Source organism: Myotis lucifugus, unplaced genomic scaffold (assembly GCF_000147115.1).
Source record: "Myotis lucifugus unplaced genomic scaffold, Myoluc2.0 scaffold_404, whole genome shotgun sequence".
Classification (NCBI taxonomy): domain Eukaryota; kingdom Metazoa; phylum Chordata; class Mammalia; order Chiroptera; family Vespertilionidae; genus Myotis; species Myotis lucifugus.
Window position 1 is genome coordinate 737,480 of NW_005871452.1, and position 17,705 is coordinate 755,184.

Genomic DNA, 17,705 nt, shown 5'->3' on the forward strand with positions numbered 1-17,705 from the left:
CCCAACTGCACCCCTTGCCAGCCTGCTCGCCCCTACTGCCCCTTCCCTCATGACCTGATCGCCCCTAACTGCCTCTGCCTCGGCCCCGCCACCATGGCTTTGTCCAGAAGGATGTCCAGAAGGTCTCCTGGTCTAATTAGCTTATTACCCTTTTATTAGTATAGATGAAAGCTACCGAACAATATCTTATAAATAGAGACACAAAAATTTTCAATGAAATAATAGCAAATCGCATCCAGCAACATAAAAGGATTATATGCATGACCACGTGGGATTTATCCCAGGAATGCAAAGTTGGCTGTAACATCCAAGAATAAATTAATGTAATATACCATATCTATAGAATAAAAAACAAAAACCACATCTCAACTGATGCAGAAAAGATATTTGACAAAATCCAATATCCATTCATGATAAATACACCCAACAAATAAGGAGGCGAAGGGAGCGTCTTCACTCTGACAAAGGATATTTGTGAAAACCCCACCACTAACACCATACATAATGACAAACACTGAACACTGTCCCAATAAGGCCAGGAACAAATTAGGGATGTCTGTCCTTGCCAATTCCATTCAACACTGTACTAAAGGTTCTAGCCAGGGCACTTATGCAAGAAAAAGACAAAGGCATGTGAATTGGAAAAGAAGAAATAAAACTATCTCTATTTACAGATTATCTTATATAGAAAGAATCCTAAGGAGGCCACTGAAAAACTATTAGAACTAATAAATTCAGCGAGGTTGCAAGTAAAAAGATCAATACACAAAAACAAATTGTATTTCTATACATTTTCAATGATCAATCTGAAAACAGAATTTAGAAAAAAAAACTCCATTTACAACAGCATCAAAAAGACTAAAGCATCAAGAACAAACTTAAAATACAAAATGTATGCTCTGAAAACTATAAAAGATTGTTGAAAGAAAGAAAAAGATCTAAATAAATGAAAAAGCATCTCATGTTAAAAAACTGGAAGACTTCAACAGTAAATCAAAAAAAGGTACGGGTATAAATATAGACATGGAGCAATGGAACACGATGGAGCTAAGACCATTTGATGGGTAAAAAATAATCTCTTCAACAAATGATACAGAGACAACTGGATATCCACATGCAAAGGATGATACTGGATCTCTACCTCAAATCAGATACAAAAATTAACTCAAAATGAATCAAAGAACCAAATGTAAGAGCTAAAACTATAAAACTATTAGAAAAACAGGGAAACATATTCATTACCTTAGTTTAGCAATGGATTTTTAGATATGACAACCAAAAGCATGAACAAATAAAAAAGATAAAATAGATAAATTGGACTTCATCAAAATTAAAAATATTTTTGCATCAAAAGACACTATCAAAAAAGTGAAAAGACAACTGACAAGATGGAAGAAAATATTTGCAGATCATATATCTGATAAGGGCCTCCTATCCACAAAATACAGAATTTTTACAACTCAACAAGATAAATAATAATAATTTTAAATAAATAATTTTAAAAGTAGGCAAAGGATCTGAAAAGATTTCTCCAAAGAAGATATAAATTTAAAAAATGCTCTTAGTCTTCAAGGAAATGAAAAATCAAAACCACAATGAGATACCACTTCACACCCAAAAGGATGGTTAAAATCAGGACAGATAACAAGTGTTGTCAAAGATATGGACAAATTGGAACTGTCCTACACTGCTGGTGGGACAGCAAGTTACCATTTGACCCACCAATTCCACTCCTATGCATACACCCAAGAAAAGTAAACATGTCCACACAAAAATGTGTACACAATTATTTATAGCAGCATTGTTCACAGTAGCCAAAAAGTGGAAACAAACCAATGCCCACCAACTGATGAATGAATAAACAAAATTTATATTTTGTATATCTTATAAAATAGAATATTACTTGGTCACAAAGTATTGGTATAGATCAGTGATGGCAAACCTTTTGAGCTCGGCGTGTCAGCATTTTGAAAAACCCTAACTTAACTCTGGTGCCGTGTCACATATAGAAATTTTTTGATATTTGCAACCATAGTAAAACAAAGACTTATATTTTTGATATTTATTTTATATATTTAAATGCCATTTAGCAAAGAAAAATCAACCAAAAAAATGAGTTCGCGTGTCACCTCTGACACGTGTGTCATAGGTTCGCCATCACTGGTATAGATGAACCTTGAAAACATTAAGCTAAGTGAAAGAAGCCAGTCATAAAGGACCACAAGTTGAATGACACCTTTATATGCACTATTTAGAACAGGCAGAGAAGAAGCAGTAGTGGTTGCTTAGAGCTAGGGGTGGGAGGGATGGAGAGACAGAGGATGGTAGCTAAAGAGTAGGAATTTGTTTTTGAGTTGAAGAAATGTTCTAAAACTGATTATGGTGATGGTTGCACTTGTGAATCTAGTAAATACTACTGAATTGTACACTTTAAGCAGGTAAACTGTATGGCATATAAGTTATACCTCAATAAAGCTGTTATAGAAAAAAGGAAAAAGAGGAAATATCTGAGATGCAAGAATGTTGGATAAGATATGGGCAAACATGTGATAGGCCTAAACAAACACCTGTGTAAAATAAGACTGTGTATTGTGATTTTAAAAAAGAATAAGACAAATAGAATCGCAGACAATAACTGCATGCATGTTGGGAGAGATCATGGAATTAAAGTATCCCAATTCCTTCCCTTGCCAGTGTAGCCGTGGTTTGGGGTTGGTTAAGTCATTAATTAACTTTAGACTTTAAATATCCATGGTCAAATTGAATAAGTAATCACTAAAATAATAAAAAAATGTGTAAATTCCAAACTTGTAAAAAAATGGAATATAAAAACTAAAAGCAAAAGTGAATAGAGGTCAGCAGCACTCTATGGGCTGGGCACCAAATCCAGCCCGCCACCTGTTTTTCGCAAAGAAAGTTTTACTGGAACACACTGTGCTTGTTTGTTTGTCTCTGGCTCCTTCTAAGTGACAATGGCAGCGTCCAGATGGCCTACAAAGTCTAAAACACTTACTATCCGGCCCTTTGTAGAAAAACTCTGCCGACTCCTGCTACAGAATACTATACACTCTGGGCTGTTTCCTGAGCATGGGAATAAAGACAGCACCTCCTCCTCTCTCACTTCACCAGAGGTACATCAGATAAACAGCCTTCAAGAAAGAACTTCAACATCTGTGGCCAATGGATGTTCTCCACCTGCTCCCCAGCTCCCACTGCTCCCCAGCTCTCTTCTGATTTAGCCTCTAGACCAGCGGTTCTCAACCTGTGGGTCACGACCCCTTTGGTGATCGAACGACCCTTTCACAGGGGTAGCCTAAGACCATTCTGCATATCAGATATTTACATTATGATTCATAACAGTAGCAACATTAGTTATGAAGTAGCAATGAAAATAATTTTATGGTTGGGTCACAACATGAGGAACTTTATTTAAAGGGCCAGAAGGTTGAGAAGCACTGCTCTAGACTCTAGCTCCCTCAGACAAATAGCACAGAGCTCTTAGCCGTGTGTCATTCAACTCAAGCTAGCAAGCAGCACTGTAAAGTGGGCAATCCCCAAATGGTGTGAGCGTGTATGTGTGTGCATGTGTGTAAAGTTCTGAAAAGACACTGACATACTGTTAACCATGGATATCAACTGCTTGGGCAGAAATACGGCCACATGTTATACAATGTGCTCACTGCTTGATCTTTTCATTAAACAGTTTGTTTAGAGATAAGTGTAGGTTCACATGCAGCCATGAGAAACAAGGCAGAGATCCTGAGTGCCCTTTACCCAGCCCTGTGGTGACGTCTTGCAGAAATGATTGAATACAGTCTCACAGCCAGGAGAGTGACCCTGAACAGTGCTCCATCTCCTGCCCATCTCCAGAGTTCTGCACGTACCATTGTGCGTGTGTGCACGTGTGTGCATGTGTGTGATCAAACATGCAGTTCGTGCACCCACCAACTCAGTAAAGTTAGAGAGCAGTCCTACACAGCAAGAATCCCTTGAGTAGGCCTTTTATACTCACACTCACTTCCTCCTCCCTCCTCCCCAACCCACAGCAATGACCCATCTCTGTCATTGCAAATGTGTCACCTATGCCTGGCTGGTGTAGCTCAGTGGTTAAGAGTCCACCCAGGAACCAGGAGGTCATGGTTCGATTCCCAGTCAGGGCACATGCCCGGGTTGCGGGCTCGATCCCAGGTTGTAGGGGATGTACAGGAGGCAGCTGACCAATGATTCTCTCTCATTGTTGATGCTTCATTCTCTCTCTCCCTCTCCCTTCCTCTCCTGGAAATAAAAAAAAAACATCCTATCTAATAAAAGGGTAATATGCGAATTAACCGTCACTCCGTCACAAAGATGGCGGCGCCCATAGCCACAAGATGGCGGCACCCAGTCCCTTCAGCCCCGCCGCTGGAGTGTTCGGTACTGTCAGCCCTGCTTGCCCCTCACTGAGAGCAGACACCAGGGCCCTGCTTGCCCCTGGCCGCGGCGGTGAGCCAGAGAGCAGACACCAGGGCCCTGCTTACCCCTGGCCGCGGCGGTGAGCCAGAGAGCAGACACCAGGGCCCTGCTTACCCCTGGCCGTGGCGGTGAGCCAGAGAGCAGACACCAGGGCCCTGCTTGCCCCTGGCCACAGCAGCGAGCCAGAGAGCAGACACCAGGGCCCTGCTTACTCCTGGCCGCGGCGGTGAGCCAGAGAGCAGACACCAGGGCCCTGCTTACCCCTGGCCGCGGCGGTGAGCCAGAGAGCAGACAGGCAGGCAGGTCGGCAGAGAAGAGAGAACCACGGGGAGCGGGCCTAAGACATGAGTAGGACATCCTCTTAGGGCTCCCAGATTGGAGAGGGTACAGGTCAGGCTGAGGGACACCCCCGCCCCCCGCCCCGTGCATGAATTTTGTGCACCGGGCCTCTAGTATGTATATATTTTTAAAGTCACCTAAACAGAATCACAGTGTGTGACTGGTTGTGGTTGGCTTTTGTCAGTCAGCAAGATTCCCGGGGGGTTCCCCAAGTGCTGTGTGTATCTGGAGTTCATTCCTTTTCACTGCTCAGCAATGCGTTCAGGCAACCTGCTGTAGGTCACCTGCTGACACCAGGGCTGAGTCCAGATTCTAGCCTGGATTCTGGGCATGCATGAGTCTCCTGTCCTCAGAGAAGTGCCAGTGGGGTCACAGGCTGCCTGCACGGGTAATTTTGTATGAAGCTGCAATAGTGTTTCCCCGAGGGGCTGGTGTGTGTGAGTGACCCTGCTTCTCTGCATCGCACTCAGTGTCCCCGCAATGTGCTGACTTTAGCCATTCTCATTGCTGTGCAAGATTATGTTTACATGAGGTTAAAAAACTGAAATAAAATTAGAAAGTAATCCATGCTTATTTAGTAGGCATTTTGAAATCATAGAAATGGATAAAAAAGGAAGTAAAGTCCTGTTTCCTCTTGAAAAAAGAAGCAATGCTGTTATTTATCCCACAATCAAGAAACGGGTCCGATTCTGTCGCTTGATGCCGAGGCTGAGGCCCACTGTGGTCTCTCGGCTTTGACAGCGTGGCCTTGCAGGGCCCTCCTCGGCCAGACAGCAGTGAGGCCTCGCAGTGGGAACCACACACAAGCACGGGCACCAGGACAGGCCGTCCCGGCACCAGGGCCGCCGCCGGTGCACACAGGAGGTCAGCACTTTGCTCCTGCCTCTGTCACCTCCCATTTCAGCATCTACACCACCTGACAGCCCAGTGCAGCCCATGGATGCCTCTCAGAATAACATCTTTCAATGCAGAAAATAAAGGACAGAGGTGACCCTATCAGACACAATTTTTAAAACAAATGTGTTACCCAGAACTACAGAACCAAACCTCAGAATGAGGACTGCACAGCTTCCATGAAGCTTCGGCAGCAGCTGCAGTGTGAAATGAAAGGTCTGATTTCTCGGTGCAGTCGGGGTCCTGTTCACCTCATAGATGTCATTGCCATATTCATATGGAAGGAAATGCTAACTTAGTAAAAGATATATTTTTCTACCTAGTTCCATGGAGGTTCTGAATTCCCTGGTTTGACAGAACCAGAAAGAACAGGACTAGGCCTCTTCCCTAAAAGTTTCTCCCATGCTCCCCTGGGCCTGAGTTGCAGAGGAAGAAAGCCCCCCACCCAGCCCAGGGCGGGTCCGGACCCCAGGGAGGCCACAAGAGGGCGGCTGGGGCCAGCCAGTACCCCAGCTTCTCAAAAGGAAGCGAAGAGAGGTGGCCGCAGCCCCGGGCCCCGGCATGGGGTGCGGAGACAGCTGGGGCTAGACTGGAGCCACCTGAACCAGCCTCCCAGGCCAGTCCGTACGGGGACAGCCTCAGCCATGCTTCTTTACAGTCCCCGATTTCTGCCTCAACCGCCAGGAAACGTTTCTCAGGAAAGCCCAGCTCAGTGTGAGAGCCTAAGGAGCACCCGGTGCGCTTCCGGAAAGGCCTGCTCACCTTGGTCAGCGCAAAGGCCACTGTCCCGTCGTCCTCCGTGGAAAGGTCGAGCAGCTTCTGGTAAAACGCTTCATCATACGGCCCATCGATCTGCAATGCTTTCCTGAAGGGAAGGGACGGAAATAAGATGCCACAGACACAGGGACTGTTTCTTAAACTGCTAACAGCTTAGCAACCACACCTCTGGCTCAAAGGGCTCCTCCTCCTCCAAGTCTACACTTTGCCCTGAAGACCCTGCAAGACCAGAGCCTGGGAGCTGAGCTGAACACGTCCTGATCCTAACACACGGCGTCCAGTCAGAGCCCGTGTGAAGGGAGAGTGGGAGGCAGGTGCCGCCTGCCGCCCCGCCTGTGTGGGCCCAGCCACCCCGACTGGTGGGCACAGGGAAGCCTGAGGCAGAGGCTGCCGGGCAGACAGGCTGCTGCTGTGGAGCAGCACTGCCCCCTGCAGCTCAGCCCTGACTCAGGACCCAGAGCCGCGGCTGTGGACTGTCCAACCCCCAGGACGTGCTGCTTTTCCAGAAACTGACCCCACAGCACCATCCTGGGGCGGGCCTGCATCTGAAGGGACGGAGGGAAGGCAGCTGGGTCAGCCTCCTGGGAGCCCTGTGCTGTCCTCCACTGGAGAACCCTAACCCTCACCCCATCTCACCCTCAGAGCTGCTCAGGGGTCCCACCTGGACCCAGAGGGGCAGGGGTACCGCAGGCCAAGCCTCACCTCTGCTCAGGAAACTCCTCCAGGTACCGCTCAACCCGTCGGTACAGAGGGTAGAGGCCTTCGATGTCCAGCAGGTCCAACATCTGCACCTGAAGGGTTTGGTACAGAAGACAGCCCTTCGGCAACCCCGAGTGCTCCAGGCTGCTTTTTCCTAACAAGAACATCCGGGGAGAAGGAGGGTTACTGTCAAGGACTGATGTCGGCAGCAGGCACAGGCTGCCCGCTTCAGAGGTGCTGGGCTGCAGGCACGTGCACAGGGCCAGGTGACCCACATCTCGCTCTGTGCCTCTCTTCCCTTGCAGCATCCGTCAACTCCATCACACCAACCCAGAGCTGTTTAGAGAGATGGCTCTCAGATAAGGCACAACATTTAAAGTGACCATGTTAACAGCCCCAAATGTGAGAGAGCATGTCTGTGGAGCTCCGACCCACAGCCCACGTGGAGAAGAGGTGGCACGCGGAGGGTGGTGGTTTAGGTTGTGCCTGGGTGACCTCACTTCTAACAGTCACCCACAGCCCCACCAGAACTCAGACCGCAGCAAAACCGCAGTTTCCTCTTCCTAGTCAGCTCCTCATGCCACAGACCTGAGCTGCTGGCGGATGACACAGGGGCAAACGAGGAGCGTGGGGACACTCAGGACAAAAATTCAAGCTAGCCACCTGGAAGCCCAGAGGCCACCGAGTCACAGCCAGCTCCTGGTGAGTCTGTGAGGAACAGGCCCTCAAGCAGGGAGCGCCCAGAGCCAGGAGCCCTGCACCTGCTGGCCCTGCACCTTCCCCTCCCCCTGCAAAGGGCCTGCACTGTGGGGCTCCAACTTCTGTGCCTAAGAACAGGCCGAGGAAGCCTGCCCCAGCTTCACAAAGAGGATGGATCAGGAGGACGTGGAAAAAGCACTCAGCAAACACTGACACGGTGGACAGTGATGTAGGAAAGATCTGGGCTGCCATGTACACACCCACGTCGGAGATGAGAAGGGAGCCTCCCCACCTAGGGCTCAGAGGCAGGGAGGCTGGCTCTGGGGAGGCCTGTGGGGCCCGGACTGCTCCTGCAGAAGCTCCGTGAGACCAGGCAGGACCCCATCAGGCGACGCCGGGCTCTGCCCACCTGCCAGCCTACCTTGGTGACGCAGGCTCCTGCTGAAGGGGCTGGCTTCACAGACACAAGGCCCTGGGGACCCAGGCCCCAACTTCAGGGCACTTGCCCGGCCCTTGTCCGAGCCACTGAGCAGCACCCGCGTGATGACGCGCACCAGCTCCCGGATCACGGCCCTCGCGCAGTGGGGCCCGCTGGCCAGGCCGTTGGACGGGTAGAAGAACGGCTTCAGGTGATGTGCCAGCTCCCGCCAGTCAACTGCGGGGCTGCGGGCATCTTTGCAGCCATAAATCAGCTCCCCATTCTGCAGGAAAGAAACAGGACAGGCAGGCAAAGGGACCGAACATCAACCAGTGCCCATTGGGGCCTGCACACAGTGCTGCGGTGGTGGGGAGCCCACTCTCGCGCACCCTGTCACGGACCAAAAGGCAAGTCCCACTGGAAGGTAGGATAGAAGAAAAGCTCTAAAAACGGGAGACCGGAGTCCTGAACCGAAGTACAAACCCTCAGGCCAGACACAGAGCGCACTGGCCGCCGGGACTGCAGAGGCAGGGACACTGTCTCCTGAGACACTGTCCGTCAGGCCTGAGCAGAGGAACTGCGAGGCAGTGTAGACGCTGTGGATGGCCAGTTCTGCAGAACTCTGTCCTCTGCGAAAGGCTGGGCCAGGTCCCGCCAGGGTGGGTGTGAAACCCTCGCCTTAGAGGCCATCCTGCCTTCTAAACCAAATCCAGCAAAGAAACCCCTGTGGTACCGGTGTTCACAGGCTGCTGACAGGAACCCCCCGTGGGCCTAGCCCATGACTTTTACGGGGTCTACACCAAGCCTGTCAAACTCACGGCCCACGGGCTGCATGCGGCCCACAACGAATATTTTTGCCGCCCAGCCAATTTAACGGTATGTAAGAAACGTTTTAATAAAAATTTCGTGACTTAATTTTTACAATATCCTGTTATACATAATTATTAATAACGAACTACAACGTTTGCTAATGACTGGTTACTATAATTGGGTTGCATTCATTTCCCTTACACAGCTTACGCGCAGGCGCACCATTTCTTTCCACTAATACTAGCAGCGAATATTTTAGCAGCCGATGGCCACGTCATTAGTCTTGGACTGACTTGTTTAATGTGCGCAACAGGAAACATTTCGCTTTTGGAGAACAAGAAAAATAGGTTTATTTGTGTCACGCTTATTAATTTGTGAAGTTATTCAGTATCTGGTAAGTTAATGTTCAAGAAAAAATATTAATTATGGGGGGAAAAAAGGACACTTATGTAATACCCTTTGTAATACTTTTAGCGAAAAATAAAAAATAAAATTAAATTAAAAAAAAAATTAATTATTATTAAAATGTTGTTATTTTATGTAAACGATGACTCATTTATTTCAGCCCTTTGTATTCAGCATGTCTCTATCGAAATAAACCTACATTTCTATGAAAACTGAAGCTTTTGTTTTTTTGCAGCCCACATACACCTAAACCTTCTTTATTTGGCCTGTGTTAGCCTTTGAGTTTGACATGCTTGGTCTATGGTGTCTGGTGAAAAGGCCCTAAGAGAACCCTGGTTCCCACCCCGTGAGCAGCAGCCAATCCCACGGGAGTGGAACCTCTTGCCTCGTTTCCTTGCCTGTGAGAAGGTGTGACTAACAGCCTGCAGGATGTGCCCAAAGGCCCATCTCCCTTGATATTCACACCCCGAGGTTCTCTCCACTTTACAGAGGTTTGGTCCATGTGACCAACAGCATAGGGCAGAGTGGCAGCGTGTCCAGCTGTAGTCTTTCATGGATCAGGGATGAAAGGTGCCTGGCTTGCACTGTGGCTCTCTTCTTGGATCACAGCAGCGTGGTTGAAGCCCCGGGAGCTCAGACTGGCTCAGCCAGGGTTTCGCTGGGAGCAGCCTCAGGAGAGACCCTGAGCCAGAGCCGCCCCCGCTGCTCTCCCCGGCAGAGCTGAGGTGTGAGTGCCTGTCATGCAGCAGCAGGGCATACCGACAGGACATTCCGGCTCCGCCCCAGGTGGCCAAGTCAACCCACAGGCGTGCAGACAGGTGTGCCTCCCTCGGCAAAGTCCTGGGAACCAACGCGATGCAGCTTCCCTGGGAGGCCCTGCTGGCACTGCCAGAGCTCAGTGGGTGTCCAAGGTGATGGGGACACAACGAAGGCCACGACCAGCCAAGGCCAGGGAAGCCATAAGAGACACCCTTGAGATGGGCCTTTTGCGGAGCAGGGTGTGCCAGGCAAAGGGCAGGCAGTAGTTCTCAGGAGGAAAACAGGCCAAGAGGATGTGCTGAGCTGGCACCAGGGGGCCGGGACTGAGCCTGAGGCCCAGTGCGAGGCCCAGTGCGGTGGCAGCACTGGCCCGAGAGGCTGGTCCCCCTCCCAGCCCAGGAGGGCTGAGCAAGCCCAGAGGTGGAAGACCTCTTCTCCCCAGCATCTGAAGTCAGAGGGCACGGAGTTTTACCCCCACAGATACAGCTGCTCAAGGACCTCATGTGACTTTTGGAGGAGAGCCATCAACTCAGGCTCCATGTCACTCCACATGTCCCCGCAAAGTTTCACAAATGACCAGTGTTGGGGTGGACAGAGCCACAGTCATGGAGTCTATGAACAACACGTGGACGAACACGAACAGTAGGATGGCGGTGCCGAGTGTGGCCAGGAAACTGCTCCATACCGGGAGCGGCGCGGCACGGAAGGCGAGACCTGCAGCACCTCAGCTTGCTCAGGAGAAGTGATGGCACCTGGGCCGGGTCAGGGTGGCTCACTAGTTGAGCACTGACCCATGAGCAAGAGGTCACAGGATCCATTCCCCATCAGGGCACATGCCTGGGTTGCGGGCTCGATCCCCAGGAGGGAGCGTGCAGGAGGCAGCCGATCAATGTTTCTCTCTCATCCATGTTTCTCTCTATCTAAAGTCAATGAAAACATAAAATTTTAAAAAAGTGACGGCACTTGAGAAAACGGACTGCATTGCTCCAGATGTTATTTTTAAAAGCCATGCTGTGTACCTTCTCTTAATCCATCCCTTTTGAGACAATTCTCCCAAACTCTAGATTTTTTTCATGCTGATGCCAACAGAAGCAGCAGACGGCCCAGGTCTGAGGCCCAGCCTGGGGCGCAGGGCAGGACAAGCTGTCCGGGGCCCAGCTGGCAGGGCAGCCAGAAAGGCCACCTCAGACAGAATGCCAGCCTGACCACAGGTTCCAGATAAGTCCCCCGATGGAAAGAAATCTATCTTCTAATTCAAACATAGAGTTCCTCAAGTCCTTATAAGAATTAAACACACAAACTGACTTTGAGGTCTCCCTTTTCCAGGTTTGGGAAGGCGGATGCCAGCCAGGCCTCAGAGGCACCCAGGCCTGTCCTCACCCCAGACCCAGGTCGGGGCTGATTAGAGCCCAGGCACCTGGGTCAGGGAGCCCACACCCTGGGGGTGAGGCTGCACCTGGGATGCTCTTGGAAGGCCCACCCTGTGTGTCCGCCCGGCTGGGAGCAGAGCAGGATGCACTGCTCAGCCTGGCATGGCGGGCTCCACTGTGGGAGAGCCACAGCACAGAAGCACCTCTTACCTTAAATATCTTCAAGTTGTTCTGTGCCTCCTGCAACAAGCTTTTCAAGGCAAAGTACATTCTCTGCTTATTTCTAAAACGGAAAGGATGATGCGCAGGGTCAGCAGCGGGCCTTGCAGTCCCTGCCTGTGGCCAAGCTGTGGCTGGGGCACCTGGTGCACAGGCTGTGGGTCTCCACTCTCAGGGGAGGAGCACCTTGTCTCCACCCGCCTGGCAAAGCACCCCCGTGACCCCTCACAGGATACCCCCAACCCCTCACAGGACACCCCCATGACTCCTCACAGAACACCCCCAACCACCCCACCTGCAGGGAAGATGGCACTAGGGACAAAGACAGTCTCTTACCCTGAGTAGAGATCGAGGGGACAGTATTTACTGATCTGCTTCCACTTCCCAGTTGCCACCTGTGAAGAAACCACACGTGTCCATGATGGGACTGAGAGCAGCACTGAGGTGACTTTAGCACAAGCTCAAGTGGCTGAGATGATAAGAGTCCCAGCAGGTATCACCACCTCAGGGACACACCCTCACTGGCAGAGGTGGGTGCTTGGCCCTCCTCTGAGGTTCCCATGTGGCTGCCGGCCCAGCCTCTACATGAGCAGGAAGCAGCAGCAAACGCCTTTTTAAAGTGACATGGCCAAATCTGGTAACCAGATAAATAAATCTTTAAAATTATAATATCCAGGTGTGGTTCATAGCAATTTCATGTTGTCAATGAGAAGAAAAATTGGCACAACCTTTTAAAAGGCCACTTGCTGGTTTCCATCAAAATTTAAAAGGTGGGCCCGGCTGGTGCAGCTCAGTGATTGAGTGTCCACCCATGAACCAAGAGGTCACCAGATCGATTCCCAGTCAGGGCGCATGCCCGGGTTTTGGGCTTGATTCTCAGGAGGGAGTGTGTAGGAGGCAGCCAATCAATGATTCTCTCTCATCATTGATGTTTCTATCTCTCTCCTCCTTGTCCCTTCCCTTCTCTAAAATCAATAAAAACAAATTTTAAAAAAATTAAAAATTATCCTGACTTGGCAAATCTACAAGGAATCACAGGTTCAAGGATGTTCACTGCTATATCAATAAGAGCAAGACCTAGAAACAACTAAGTAAATCATAGTACACTAGAGGCCCGGTGCACAAAAATTTGTGCACTCGGGGGGGCGGGGGGTCCCTCAGCCCGGCCTGTGCCCTGTCGCAGTCTGGGACCCCTCGGGGGTGACCACCTGCTGGCTTAGGCCTGCCCCCTGGGGGAGCGGGCCTAAGCTGGCAGTCAGACATCCCTCTGGCAGCCCGGGAGCCCTTGGGGGATGTCCACTTGCCAGCGAGGAGTAGGCCTAAGCTGCAGTCGGACATCCTTATTGCTGCTGAGGAGGCGGGAGAGGCTCCCACCACCACCGCTGTACTGGCAGCCGTCAGCCTGGCTTGTGGCTGAGCAGAGCTCCCCCTGTGGGAGCTCACTGACCACCAGGGGGCAGCTCCTGCATTGAGCATCTGCCCCCTAGTGGTCAGTGTGTGTCATAGTGTCATAGTGACCAGTCATTCCCAGTCGTTCTGCTGTTAGGGTCAATTTGCATATTACCCTTTTATTATATAGGAGTGCCTGGCCATACTGGGTGAGGGGACGAGGGCCATTTGCAGGCTGCCACAGCCCCTTCAGTGTGGGGGTCCCCACTTGGGTGCCTGGCCATACTGGGTGAGGGGCTGAGGGCCGTTTGCAGGCTGGCCACAGCCCCTTCAGGGGTGGGGGGTCCCCGCTGGGGTGCCTGGCCAGTCTGGGTGAGGGGCTGATGGCTGTTTGCAGGCTGGCCACAGCCCCTTCAGTGTGGGGGTCCGCACTGGGGTGCCTGGCCATACTGGATGAGGGGCTGAGGGCTGTTTGCAGGCTGGCCACAGCCCCTTCAGGGTGGGGGGTCCCCGCTGGGGTGCCTGGCCAGTCTGGGTGAGGGGCTGATGGCTTTTTGCAGGCTGGCCACAGCCCCTTCAGTGTGGGGGTCCCCACTGGGGTGCCTGGCCATACTGGATGAGGGGCTGAGGGCCGTTTGCAGGCTGGCCACAGCCCCTTCAGGGTGAGGGGTCCTGCTGGGGTGCCTGGCCAGTCTGGGTGAGGGGCTGAGGGCCGTTTGCAGGCTGGCTAAGCCCCCCAACGGGGACCCTCACCCCATGAGGGTGTGGCCAGCCTGGGTGAGGGGCTGATGGCTGTTTGCAGGCTGGCCACAACCCCCAGCCACCCAAGCTCCCAGTGGAGGCTGGCTGGAAGCAGGTATCTGGGATTTGTTTATCTTCTATAATTGAAACTTTATTGCCTTTAGCGGAGGCCACAGCTGGCTCAGGGCTGGCAGGAAGCTTGGCTTCCTCCATTGCCTGGGCAACCAAGCCTCCTGCTTGCTCCAGCTCCATGGCTGCCGGACGCCATCTTGGTTGGGTTAATTTGCATATAGTCTCTCTGATTGGCTGGTGGGCGTGGCTTAGGGCGTAACAAAGTTACGGTCAATTAGCATCTTTGTCTTTATTAGTGTAGATGTGCTCTCATGGGCCAGGACATGACAGGACACATGTTCAGTGAAGGAATGAATAAATGATATGCAGCCACCAAAAGAAAGAGGTAGAACTAAAAATCACCAAAATTTATCCAAGGCAAAAAGCAACTTGCAGAACAAAGCATATGCTATCACTTACTTAATAAAAAAAAAACAACAGCCCTCGCTGGTTTGGCTCAGTGGATAGAGCATCAGCCTGCGGACGGAAGGCTCCAGGGTTCAATTTTGGTCAAGGGCACATGCCCAGGTTGCCAGATCGATCCCCAGTAGGGGGTGTGCAGGAGGCAGCTGATAGATGATTCTCTCTCATCATTGATGTTTCTATCTCTCTCTCCCTCTCCCTTCCTCTCTGAAATCAATAAAAATATATTTAAAAAGAGAGAGAATAAAAAGGATATATGTAGGGATTAAAAATGGTGGTGGATTAAGTGGAAGCTCACAGACATGCTCCCAGGACCAAACTGGAAATACTACTAAAATAGAGAAAAACTTCCTGAATAATCAACTGAAGACCAGCTGGAGAGAACCCTGATAACCAAGGACAGAAAGTGGAGACCACACAGAGACTGGCAGGAGGGGTGGAGGCGCGAAAGGGCTGGCCGGGCGCCCACAGACAGCAGCTGAAGGTCTGGAGAGAGATCTCAGCTGGGGGAGGGGTTGCCACTGAGAACTCTGGGTTCTAAACCCTAAGCTGGGCCCCCCAGCAGAGAGCACCAGAACTGAGAAAGGTGCTCACAGAACATCTGATTCTGAAAAGCAGCAGGGTTGCTGTGGGCCAGGGAGAGACGGCTAGAAATGCAGGGACCCTCTTAAAGGGCCAGTGCACAAAATTCCATGTGCAGCCACTCACCTTGGGCTCTGGCAGAGGAAGGACAGAGTGGACTGGAGCTGAGCAGAAGTCAGGGTTGCGGGCTATGCAGCTAGACCTCAGAAGGTAGACACCCCAGTTTCCTGTACTAAGTCATTCCCTCATGCTGTGGAGGTCATCTTTCTCATACAGACATTTGCTATCCAGGTGTTTTGTACCTGAGGGTTGGGAGGGGGAGACAGTTGGCCCACCCTATTGGAAAGCCCCTTGCTCCACCCTGTGGAGTTTCTGAGGCTCATTAAGAGACTGAGAATAACAATTAGCCTATAGGCAGAAGCAGTTGTCCCACCCTGTTGGAAAACCTTTCACCCAAACTGTGGACAATTGCCTGAGGCTACTCAAGACTGAATCCAATCAGTTTGCAGACAGAGGAGGTTCTCTAGAGGCTTTGAGTCTTTGAATGATCTAATTAGTCAAAACAGCAGTTTGGGTCTCCACCACAGACACCATCCCAGACTGCTCAGAAAAGCAAAAGCCAGCAGGACCCCAAGTGCCTGCAGGTGACACCAGCAGGACCAGCTCCGTGGGGAAGGAAGTACAGCTCAGAACAGGGTCAACCAAGGTGTGAGGCTCAAGGCAGACCCAGCCTCTGGGCTAAGGAGTCCCCGACCACTGGACAGGTGGCAGGAAGACATTGGGGTTGAAACTGGAAGCTAGTCAGAGAGGAGATCCCTCCCACAAACAGACATCAACAATCAAGTCCCAATTATAGGAGAGCCCAAACAATGCACATAAGGAGCATTCCTAGAGCATCCAGCTCAGTTGAACAAAGAGACTACACCACTAGACCCCTTAAGACAACTTCTATGTAAGCCCATCCCACAGACTGAGAGGCATAGCAGTTCTATCTAGTACATAGGAGCAAATATAAAGAGACAGCTAAAATGGGGAGACAAAGAAACAACCCCAAGTGAAAGAAAAGAAGGAATCTCCAGAAAAAAGAACTAAACAAGATGGAGGCAAGAAACCTATCAGAAATAGAGTTCAAAGCAATGGTTATAAAGATGCTTAAGGAACTTAGTGCAAATTACAACAGCATGAGAAGGGAAATAGAGTCCAAGAACCAGACAGAAATGATAATGATATATCTTATGTGAAGAACACCCTAGAAGGGATTAAAAGCAGACTGGATGAAGCAGGGTAAGGAATCAGCAATTTGGAATACAGGTAGAAATGAATACCCATTAGAGCAGCAAATAGAAAAAAGAATCAAAAAGCAGGAAGATAGCTTAAGGGAGCTCTGGGACACCATGAAACATAAAAGCATCCACATTATAGGAATGCCAGAAGGGAAAGAATGTGAGCAAGGAACAGAGAACCTGTTTAAAGAAATAATGACAGAAAATTTCCCCAGCATGGTGAAGGAAAATGTCATACAAGTTCAGGAGGCACGGAGAGTCCCAATCAAGATGAACCCAAAGAGACCCACACCTAGACACATCATAATTAAAATGGCAAATGTTAGCCCTAACCAGTTTGGCTCAGTGGATAGATTATTGGCCTGTGAACTGAAGGGTCCCAAGTTCAATTCTGGTCAAGGGCACATACCTCATTGCAGGCTCCACCCCGGCCTGGGCCCTGGTTGGGGCACATGCAGGAGGCAACCAACTGATGTGTGTATCTCACATCAATATTCCTCTCTGTCTTTCCCTCTCTCTTCCACTCTCTCTAAAAATCAATGGAAAAATATCCTGAGGTAAGGACTAAAAAATAATAAAATGGCAAATGTTAAAGACAAAGAAAGAATCTTAAAGGCAGCAAGAGAGAGAGAAAATTATATACAAAGGAGTTCCCATTAGAACTGACTTCTCAAGAGAAACACTTCAGGCCAGAAGGGAGTGACATGAAGTACTCGAAGAAATGAAAAGCAATGACCTAAATCCAAGACTACTGTATCCAGCGAGGCTATCATATAAAATTGAAGGTGAAATAAAAACTTCCCACAGAATAAGATGTTAAAGGAGTACACTACCACCAAATCAGCAATGCAAGAAATGTTAAAGGGACTGCTTTAAGAAGAAGAAAAGGAGAGAGAGGGTCATAGGCATAAAGAAAATAAAAATGGCAATAAATAAATACCTACCAATAATAACATTAAATGTAAATGGATTAATTGCTCAACTCAAAAAACATAGGGTGACTGAATGGATAAGAAAACATGACCCATATACGTGCTGTCTATGAGAGACTCACCTCAGAACAAAAAAGATACACAGAGACTGAAAATGAAGGGCTAGAAAAATATATTCCATGCAAATGGAAAGGGAAAAAAAGCTGGAGTAGTAATACTCATATCGGACAAAGCAGGCCACTTCATTATACTAAACAGAATGATTCAATAAGAAAATAGAACCCTTATATACATATATGCATCCAATATAGGAGCACTGAAGTACATTAAAAAACCCTTGATGGACCTTAAGGGAGAGACTGACAGCAATACAGTCATAGTTGGGGACTTTAACACCACACTG

The 17,705-nt window shown here is 49.6% G+C and overlaps 1 protein-coding gene across 7 annotated transcripts in view; it reads right to left on the reverse strand.

Moving 5' to 3' along the window:
- Positions 1-17,705, reverse strand: part of IPPK (inositol-pentakisphosphate 2-kinase) — a 69,199-nt gene that overhangs the window by 23,659 nt on the left and 27,835 nt on the right. For all 7 annotated transcript variants that reach the window (XM_023743627.1, XM_023743630.1, XM_023743628.1 and 4 more), the window contains 5 exons: positions 12,178-12,236; positions 11,833-11,905; positions 8,282-8,561; positions 7,165-7,315; positions 6,448-6,550 (listed from right to left, as the gene is read on the reverse strand). In XM_023743627.1, the coding sequence (XP_023599395.1) occupies positions 6,448-6,550; positions 7,165-7,315; positions 8,282-8,561; positions 11,833-11,905; positions 12,178-12,236 (666 nt within the window). The remainder of the gene's footprint in view (positions 1-6,447; positions 6,551-7,164; positions 7,316-8,281; positions 8,562-11,832; positions 11,906-12,177; positions 12,237-17,705) is intronic.